General features: G+C 38.4%; 1 protein-coding gene across 1 annotated transcript; it reads left to right on the forward strand.

Annotated features, from left to right (window-relative positions):
- Positions 1–763: 763 nt before the first annotated feature.
- zfpl1 (zinc finger protein-like 1) lies at positions 764–4,907 on the forward strand. The gene is made up of 8 exons (XM_076274172.1): positions 764–884; positions 1,239–1,355; positions 1,455–1,566; positions 2,141–2,334; positions 2,610–2,685; positions 3,290–3,487; positions 3,670–3,790; positions 3,981–4,907. The coding sequence occupies exons 2-8, from the start codon at positions 1,254–1,256 to the stop codon at positions 4,165–4,167; spliced, it is 990 nt and encodes a 329-aa protein (XP_076130287.1). The 5' UTR covers positions 764–884; positions 1,239–1,253; the 3' UTR covers positions 4,168–4,907.
- The last annotated feature ends 5,464 nt before the right edge of the window (positions 4,908–10,371 follow it).

Raw genomic sequence — 10,371 nt, forward strand, 5'->3', positions numbered from 1 at the left:
TATATTGTAATATATATGTAATATTCCAGTACTAAGATGAGACAGTACAGGTGAAAGTAGGGTAAAACACAATTAACCCTCTATGGTCCACTGTATGATATCCTTATGGAAAAAATATATATTTGTAGACGACGGGAAGAAGGAGCACTAAATAAACCAAATGATTCCCACCATGGCCCTTTCAGGGCTTTGTATAGCCTACTGCAGCAACAAATTGTCTGTTCAACCAATGAGTAATCAGCCGGGGGCACCACCTGCATGAAAACCTTTCAACTTATGCACACACCCCCACCCCCCCACACACACATGGGTATACTACACCCCCTTAATGAATTTATATGTGTACATTCAGTGACTGTACACCTATCAGTCTGTGGTGGTGTTGAGCTAAGGGTTGCTGGGAGATGTTGAATTTGAGATGTGGATGTTGAAATGTACTTTCTGCGATAACAGGCAGGGCTGAGATAATAGGCAGGACTCTCACTTTATCACTCACTCACTCACTCACACACATACACACACACACACACACACACACACACACAGACACAGACATACACACTGGTACATCCCAGGGGAATTAACAAGCACATTATTGTAATGTTTAAGCAATGTTGCAAAGTTTTTTGTTATCCAATCGTTTAACAATGTCAAGAAAAGACTCAAATTCACCACAAAATTGCTGTACATTTGGGGTGGAAAGTAGGTCTAATCCAAAACACCCGTGTGTTGGTTACGTCATTGACATGCGACAATAGCGGAAGAGACGTGGCAAAATATGCGAAAATGCCTAACAGCTAGTTCCGTACAACTGGTACATACTGGATTAGTGTTTGTATTAACGGGGAATTGCCCGGGACCAACGGAGACCCTACATTCCTCTGGTACAGAAAACCAGTATTTTATACCATTATTCCAAATTGTCATATGTCTTTCCTAATATATGAAGTTAGCGTTAGCTATCCTAGGTTGCTAGGGCTGGCTAAATAGCTACAGCTAACAAAGTTATCCTGTGTTTTATTATGGCATTTGCCTTCATTCTAGAGTAAATATTAATAATATTAATATGATTGGTGTTCATGAATCGCTGTCAGTCATAACGTTGGGACAGACATGACGTAGTTACTAATCTATCACGTTTAGTTGAAAGCAATTCTGTAACGTTAGCTAAGTTGTAGGCTATCCCTGTTGCCCCTCCTATAACCTGTCTCACCAGTAATCAAATTTTCTTTGCTTAGCTTTAACGACAGGTCATGGGTCTCTGCAAGTGTCCCAAAAGGAAGGTGACCAACCTATTCTGTTTTGAGCATCGTGTCAACGTCTGTGAACACTGTCTTGTGTCTAATCACAACAAGGTCGGTGAAAGATGCGTTTTAGTAGCCCCTTATAAAGTCAATAATTTGTACCTGGAGGGGATGCATAATAACTAATCCCCCCCCTTCTGTTGTTACTAGTGTATAGTTCAGTCATACCTACAATGGCTACAGGATAGCGACTACAATCCCAACTGCTCTCTGTGCAACAATCCACTCAATGCACAGGACACCGTGAGACTGGTTTGTTATGGTAAGATCAGTGATCATTTATCGACTAATGATAAGTCCTTGGTATTTTCCTGTCATTATTTTTTGCAAATGATCAAGGATTAAAGTAATGCATTATACCTCTTCCAACCAGCTACAGAGCTTAGCCAAAACCAGTAGGCACACAAGCAGCATCTACTCACATGCACTCACACTAATGAGCACTTAATATGAACACCAAACATTCCATTTAGATATTTTTTAGATTCAATTGTGCTGCAGAAAGATTCAAAATGGACCTTCATTATTACATCTTCATGGAAAATGCATGGCTAATTTTTATGTATAGTGCTTGTTTTCTGTAAACTGTACACTGTTGGTCTGTTTAATATGTCTGAATACTTTTGTCTCACACTATTGTCTTCAAGAGAGCCATGAACAGAGCCAATTCCTTTGTAGGCTATCTATGCCTACAATACATTCTTTACCATTGAGAGCTGATTTTGATTATAATAGTAATGATTCAGTTAAATATGATAAAATACATTTGATGCTCTATCTGTGTGTGAGTAGGGTGTTTTTTCTTGCCGGTCTGCAGCTTTTCTTCTCAATTTCAGATTTGTTTCATTGGTCATGTCTGAATGACCTGGCGGCCCGGCTGCCGCTGTATACAGCCCCTGCCGGCTACCAGTGCCCCTCCTGTCAAGGTCCGGTGTTCCCACCCTCTAATCTGGCCAGTCCAATTGCAGACACGCTGAGGGAGCAACTCTCTTCTGTCAACTGGGCCAGGGCTGGACTGGGCCTGCCACTGGTAGGCAACAAGAGTGGAGACTCTTTTATTATTAAACTAACATAATATTTATATGCTATTAAAAATGTGATGTAAAGTCTTGGATAAATAGTTTTGTACAGCAAAAAAAGCAGAAATGAGCAGAACTTATAAAACATAATTTTCTCTCAACATTCACACCAATGACAATGAGCTCTTGATTCTAAAGTGTAGGTCCAATGTTAAGCATAGATGAGTGATGATTGATGGGTTGTGATTACTTGTGTGCTGTGTTTGTGCTTCTTGTTCAACTCAAGATTGAAGAGGCCCCAGAGACACAAGAGAGCACTACACATGATGTTACAGACTACAGTGACTGGTCCACGTTTGACAGTAAGTGACTTGTGTGTTTTTAGCTTGTTATTTTCTTATGGCCTGTGCTACATTTCTCAAGGCGTGAAATGCTCATCTGTTTGTAAGGAGCAAGTGTGAATATGGCCTTTGAAATATGCTCCTGAAATGGACTAAACAAGCACAGCTACTGTCCAAGCTATTAATGAGCTCCATATCCGGCTGTTACTCACTGGAGTATTGCAAGTAACCAATGCTGCATGTGAGCATTATCCTATTTAATATGCAGAGGGATAATGCGTGCCAAACATAGCACTAAGTCACTGTGCCACTATTGATGTAATTGGAGGAAGGGAGGGAGATTACACAAGCTGTTTTTCTTGTCTGAGTAATTGAAGTTCCTGTCAAACCTAAGCTTATTTATGTTTTTAATTACATTTTGTAAACTAAAATCAGCCTCAGGTGTTTAGGTCTTTTTGGATAAAAGGTTTGTCCACACATGGGTGTCCACAGCTACCTCAATAGGTTTGTCTCAGTTACATCTCAGATTTGTTTGACTGCTCCTTTCCTGCTCATTCAGTAGCACAAGGGCAGCATCTGGTCTGGTTTCTCTGTGTGAAGATGCTCTGTGTCCTTTTCATACTAGCGGCGGCAGGTGAGCCCTCTGTATCCTATGCTGAGACGGTTTATCCCACACACACATACAGCCCTGACCCAACCCCCACCTCGGTCCAGCTAGAGGAAGAAGTAGTCAGTCACAACAATGGAAGACTTACCACAGCGGAGCACTCAGTCGTTAATATGATTGCTGCAACCACCAATGACTCAGTTACGATAAGTTCAGGTAATCTACCCTTAATATCCTGTTGTGACTGTTATTATTTTGATAAATTATAAGCAAATACATCTCAGTAGCTACTGTTATCCAAACTATATTAGTGTTATGTAGCATCTTGCCTGTAAGAATTTTTGTAAAAAATATGATTTAATTTTAAAAATAATTTAAAATGATTTATGTGTGCTTAGCCTCATCTCCAAGAAAGATATATGACACAAGAGAATCCGGTTCCACTGTGACTCAGATTGACTTTGATGATGATAAGTATCGGCGGCGCCCAACTCTGAGTTGGTTTGCGCAGATTCTCAAGTAAGTCTCTATGTTGAGTAACGCTTTCAAATTTTTTGCCTTGTTTTAGAAAGATAATTATGTTCATTGCTGGTCTAAATTTGATGTTTATAGTCACATTGTATAGGCTCCCTAAGACCTAAAACTTTACTTATATATACTGTGTGAGCATATACATGTGTGTGAACAAATATATTTTATTTCTTACCAGGAATCGCACAGGTGGGAAGAGGAAGGCCTTGACTCTGAAGCAGAGGATCTTCTTGCTGCTGGTGTTGGGGGTCATCGGATTCTTCACCCTCATCATCATCATGGCCAAACTGGGTCGCGCCTCTGCAGATTCAGACCCCAACCTGGATCCCATGTTCAACCCCAACATTCGCGTGGGCCCCATGTGACTGCCTCTTCTTGCTCCTCTCCTCTTCCGCTCTGCTCAGCTCAGCCAAACGGTCAGGAGTCACACGTGGGCAGCCGTAGGTGTTCTTCCAAGTTCTTTGTTCTTTTTGTGGTGGGACCAGCTGAGCAGCACCCTCTACCCCTGGACTGTACATGGGAATATAAAGCCCGGCCAGGACATGGTGAGAGCACAGCGCTGCCTCCACAGACTTTGCAGACATATTTATCAATGTGTGTACCAATATTTTCCGCAACCTTTTTTTTTTTTGCAACACCTTAATGTCTTCACACTACCCCTTGTTGGATTATGTGTGCTGTACACACGGAGATTTAATTTACAGAAGATGATTGGTTTAGCAATGTCTTCTCTGGTCAATATAGTTTAATATATCATATATTTTTCACATGCAGTACTTGTAGACCCCCTTTTAGACTCTCCTTGTGCTGTTGAGCACTATTTTATGCCTATTGAGGTTTGGGTTGCCTTCTGGTTTTTTTTGTTCTTGCTTCTTACATAGATGAAATTCTTGGAAATATAAGACAATATTTTCCCCAACTGACTCACCACATGGGAAAGTACTTGTACACAGCAATATCAATTGCTAAATTGCATTTCCTGTGCACCAACCACAATTAACCAAGGTATTTGGTTTCATGTATAACTTATTTCAGAGTATATGCAACAAACACAATCTTGTTTTGTGTAACCATACACAAGGACATTAAAATAAGACTGAATGGCTTTTTTGGCTTTTGGATTTGTACTTGCCCCAATGAGTATAAAAAGCCATACATTCGATCTTACTGAGTGATTTAATTTAAATAGGTTTTTTTTATTTTTTAAGTTTGCTTATGGAAAAAAACTGGAAATACTCTTAATAGAGCCGTCACTATCTAGAGCTAACACTATCTTGCGTTTTTCTTTTTTGATAGTTGGACATTGAAAATGTATAAACGGTTATTAATTTGTTCCAGCCGATTGGCCCTTCATACATTCAACATATTAAATCATAAAAAAAAAAAAAAAAAAAATATTTTGCTGTTGTTGCAAAATGTTTCTTTTAGAGGAACAACTCATCTGTACAGTGACATTTGTAAAGCAGCTGACCCTCAGCTTACAAGACTGCTTTATTTACATTTCTGACTATTAAATAATGATCTTTATAAATATGAAACAGGTATACTTACATTTTTTAAATCAAAGGAGGTATCAATCCAGAAACATTTTATTTGATCATTTTGACTTGAGCATGGAAAAAGAATGTGTACAGTGCCTTGGGTGTACTACTTATTGTGACTGGACAGTGATATCATAAGCTTGCATGGATTCAGAGAGTTGACCAGGCAGACTCCACTGCCTATAATAGTCCTCAGAGCCAGTTCGCCTCAGTATTCCTCTGCTCTGAACCTCATCATGATGAACTCATAACCGATCCGGAGGGAAAAAACACCTAGGTTAAGAACTAGGATGGAGAGGAAAAGAGTTGGGTGATTATTTCAGAGCCATTTTGCATCATGTGGTAGAAAACTGTAATATATAATTACAGTTAAGATAATAAGAAGTGAGTAATACTTGACTTGGAATGTGAAACTCACAGACTGATGCCAAAGATAAGTAGCCCATTCTGCGATTCCCTGCCTGAAGGGAATACACTGAAGCTAGTAATGCCCAGTAGAACGTCACAACCTGGATAATCTGTACAAGGATAATATGATTATATCAGTATGAATGATAATTATATTGTAGTCTTCTACTAAAACAGAGTACATGTGTGAATTATCATCATGTCTTATCATTACATTACATTTATCATGAATCATAATATCAGTTTGAAAGGTTCTACAGAGTTTTTACCAGTAGACTCTCTGTGTGCTTGTGACTGGGGAAGCAATGGTTTTTAAGATGAAAGTGAAACGCAACATCTGATGCCAGCATGGCCGCCTGGAATAGGCAGAGTAGAACTGACAGAATGTAGAACAGTTTTTTCTTTGTCAGAGTGGTTGACAGTACCCATGTCATAAATATCGATGTCTGCACCTGGAAGCGAAAGCATTGTGGTCAATAGCAGAAACCTCACATCCCATATGCCTTAAAATATTATTATCATCATTATTATTATTATTAACTTTTTTATTTATTTTTTGATGGTGGTAGTAGTAATAGACAAGCCAAGGATGAATGAGCTTCTGTTTGATGCAATACTATGATAACACCACAAGGATACCCCGTATTCCTTTGTCCTTAAGTGGTAATTTAAAAAAAAAATTTTTTACAAATAATAATATATTCCCAATACTGGGAATACTTATTTTATGATGTGAGGTGACTTCTGATTTTGCCTACCACTGTCATGTAAAAAGGTAAAAAAAAATCCGCACACTCAAGTGTTTGCAAACAAGTTTTTTTACTCTATGTGCAAGCTTTCGGTCAGATGACCTTCTTCAGGCAGAGTAAAAACACATTAAGTGAAACAGTGCATGAGGTTATATAGAATCATTGATTCATGACACCTGTGTCAGTTTCAGTGCATTCTAGGAATTGTAGTCTTTTACAGAGTCATGACATCCAAAAAAGCATCATGGGGAAATGCAGTCCATAGATAGACGATGAAGCTTATCTAAAAACAGGAAACAAGAAACAAATCAATGCAATGTACACATCAGGCTTCAGCCGTCATAAAAACAAAGCATAAAAAACATTTCATTGTTTATAGGAATACACTCATATCGAAATCCTCATTTAGGCCCAAAGGTTGTAATGTCTCCAAAGTATGGATCCAAAAAAGCTCTCGTTGGCAGAGCTTTCTGTCAACATCACCCCCTCTATGTAAAAATACTTGCTCTATACCTTGGAATCTAAGGGAGGAGATAGGATGTGAACAATCATTAAAATGGCAAGCGACTGGATAATTTTCATCTCTCCGTCTAATTGAACTTTTGTGTTAACTTATTCTTTGTTTAAGTGGACAGGTAGTTTTACCAATGTACATTTTATCGCATGGACATTTTAACAAATAAATTACATTTTTTGTATTACAGTTAATAACTCCCTTGATTTTAAATGTCTTTCCAGTTAGAGGATGTTTAAATGAATTTGTTTTCTCTGAATTATAACATTGGGCACAATTCCCGCAGGGATAGTTCCCAGGTTTAACTGGGGCTAGCAGTGCCTGTTTAGGGGGAGGCAAAATAGAGGCTTTAACAAGTTTGTTGCGTAGGTTAGGGCCTCTTTTATGAACAAAAAGAGGTGGATCCTGAAAGTTTTTGACAGGGCTGGATCTGTGGCTAAAATGTGCCAATGTTTTTGAATGTTTTTTTTAATGATGAGAGCCTGAGGAGTATAGGTAGTGATAAAAAAAACTGAGAAGTGCCTTTCCTTTTTAATACTTTTTTTCAAAAGGTCAGCTCTAGACTTAGAGTGCAACATCATACGCTTCATCAACACACTGAGCTGTATAGCCTCTTTCTAGGAAGCGCTGTTTCATTTCTACTGCTTTCTCTTTAAAATCTTCATCAGAGTAGCAAAGTCGGTGCAATCTGTAAAATTGACTTTTTGGTAGGCCATTTTTTAAGGCTCTGGGGTGGGCACTCGTAGCTAAAAGGAAGGTATTGCAGTCAGTTTCCTTTTTATACAGTGTAGTAGTAAGGCTACCATTACTTAGCTCAATCCACATGTCTATAAAATAAACTCTTAATGAGTCATATTCCAAAGTAAACTTCAAATCAGAATTACAACCATTCAAAAATGAAACAAATGCCCCTAATTCTTCACTTGTACCTTCAAATAGGCAAAAAACATCATCTAGGTATCTGTACCATTTGAGGATTTTTTCACTATAAGGGTTGATATCTGGATTATAGACAAATTTCTGCTCGAAAAATCTTTTCTTTTCTGATTTCACCAGCCCTCTGGGTCTATGCATTAAGCAACCATGACATCGGATGCTGAACAAATACTTTTCCCAACAACAAACTCCCTGGAAAATTATCCACTCGCAGCAGAGGAGATGAAAAATAAACTCATCCGACTCAAGATGAAGGAAATACGGCATCAATTACATGGCTACACCTTGAGTGAGCATTGGCGCAACAAACGCTTCCCACAAGGCTTGCGCATACAAAAGGCACCAACAATTGGAAAAGATTCTAAAGACTTCCTTAAGAAATGGTGTGAAATTCTTAACAAATGTTCCATGGATTTGATGCTACTGATTATTGAGGAGACAACCAAACAAAAAGAGACTATACTGCAAAACATTAAAAATCATGAAACACTAATGCAAGAGAAACTTGGTGATAATTTTTCTCAAATTCATGATTCAATCAAACAAACTTTAAAGAACTTTGAGGATGAATTGATGACAACTAAAATTAGAAAGTACAAGAGGGATTCAACTGATTATCAGCTTGGCAAAGTCTACCATTTTCTTCATAAGAAACAGACTCCACAACCTTCAGAGAGCGCTCTTCACTCTAATATGACAACAGCTGAAAGTGATCTTCCAAGTGACTCTGACTCCTCCAAGAGCTACGCCCATCCAGTGGGATATCATCCTCCAAAAAACGGCCAACGAGGAAGAAACAGAAGAAAACGAGGCGCGGGAAGAAACACCGGGGTCATCTGGGGCAGGCCCAACACTCGCCAGTGGGCGAAAGCCCAGTGATAAACCTCTCAGACAAGGTACTTACTACACATCAACTCTCTGTACTTTCTAAAGGATTGAGCTTTGTTCCCACATGTGAAGTAGACACTTTTGAAGTTAAAACAGACTTGTACCGTTTTTTCAGAAAGATCAAGTTAAGATATATGTTTGGGGACTGTAAAACACAAAATGAATACAATCCATCTCCCTTTAAGAAAATAAGTAAATTCAATCCTCTATGTCCAAACCCTTCAATTCAAACCTTCTGCAGAATTGTTGAGGGAGAAATTATGGAGAAATATGAAAAGAATGCCCATCACTCAAACATCAGCCCTGATGAAAAAATTGGCTATTCAGGAACTTTCCAGGGACACTGACATCATCAAACCGGCAGATAAGGGCGGTGCAATCGTCTTGCAGAACATGACTGATTATAAGAAAGAAGCCTATCGCCAACTTAATGATGATGAATTCTATAAAAAACTTAAGGCAAATCCAACCTCAGACTTTCAGAAGAAGATCACCAATGTTACTGACAATGCTTTGAGAATGCACTGGATATCTAAAGATGAACATTGCTTTTTGAATTGTAAACATCCTGTGACCCCTTTTTACATGCTTACAAAAATTCATAAAAGCCTTGTTAATCCAAAGGGAAGACCTATTGTGGCTAGCAATGAGTCTCTGTTAGAACCCTTGTCCAATTTTGTTGATTATTACATCAAGCCATATGTCAGCAAACTTCCTTCTTATGTTAAGGACTCTACTGATGTTATCAATAAAATCTCAGAAATAAGTGAGTTACCTGCAGACATCTTATTAGTAACATTGGATGTGGAAAGCCTATACACAAATGTATCCCATGAAAGGGGACTAGATGCCTTGGGTTTTTATCTTCAAGATCATACAGACCTCCCTCCAAGTTCATTTATTATTGAATTGGCTTCCCTAGTCCTTCAGTTAATTTTTCGAGCAGAAATTTGTCTATAATCCAGATATCAACCCTTATAGTGAAAAAATCCTCAAATGGTACAGATACCTATATGATGTTTTTTGCCTATTTCAAGGTACAAGTGAAGAATTAGGGGCATTTGTTTCATTTTTGAATGGTTGTAATTCTTCATTTCAATGGTTTACTTTGGAATATGACTCATTAAGAGTTTATTTTATAGACATGTGGATTGAGCTAAGTAATGGTAGCCTTACTACTACTACACTGTATAAAAAGGAAACTGAACGCAATACCTTCCTTTTAGCTACGAGTGCCCACCCCAGAGCCTTAAAAAATGGCCTACCAAAAAGTCATTTTTTCAGGTTGCGCCGACTACGCTACTCTGATGAGGATTTTAAAGAGAAAGCAGTAGAAATGAAACAGCGCTTCCTAGAAAGAGGCTATACAGCTCAGTGTGTTGATGAAGCGTATGATATTGCACTCTCTAAGTCTAGAGCTGACCTTTTGAAAAAAAATATTAAAAAGGAAAGGCACTTCTCAGTTTCTTGTATCACTCCTCAGGCTCACATCATTAAAAAAAACCATTCAAAAACATTTGCACATTTTAGCCA

Source organism: Alosa pseudoharengus, unplaced genomic scaffold (assembly GCF_046254945.1).
Source record: "Alosa pseudoharengus isolate Yale_2024_CS ecotype anadromous, Long Island Sound unplaced genomic scaffold, YU_APseudo_1.1 YU_APseudo_1.1_scf_8, whole genome shotgun sequence".
Classification (NCBI taxonomy): domain Eukaryota; kingdom Metazoa; phylum Chordata; class Actinopteri; order Clupeiformes; family Clupeidae; genus Alosa; species Alosa pseudoharengus.

Bases quoted from the DNA above. Each gene is read 5' to 3' on its own strand.
- zfpl1 (XM_076274172.1), top strand. From the start codon at position 1,254: ATGGGTCTCTGCAAGTGTCCCAAAAGGAAGGTGACCAACCTATTCTGT. The intron at 3,488-3,669 runs GTAATCTACCCT...ATGTGTGCTTAG, and splicing joins CTCAGTTACGATAAGTTCAG to CCTCATCTCCAAGAAAGATA. The intron at 3,791-3,980 runs GTAAGTCTCTAT...ATTTCTTACCAG, and splicing joins TGGTTTGCGCAGATTCTCAA to GAATCGCACAGGTGGGAAGA.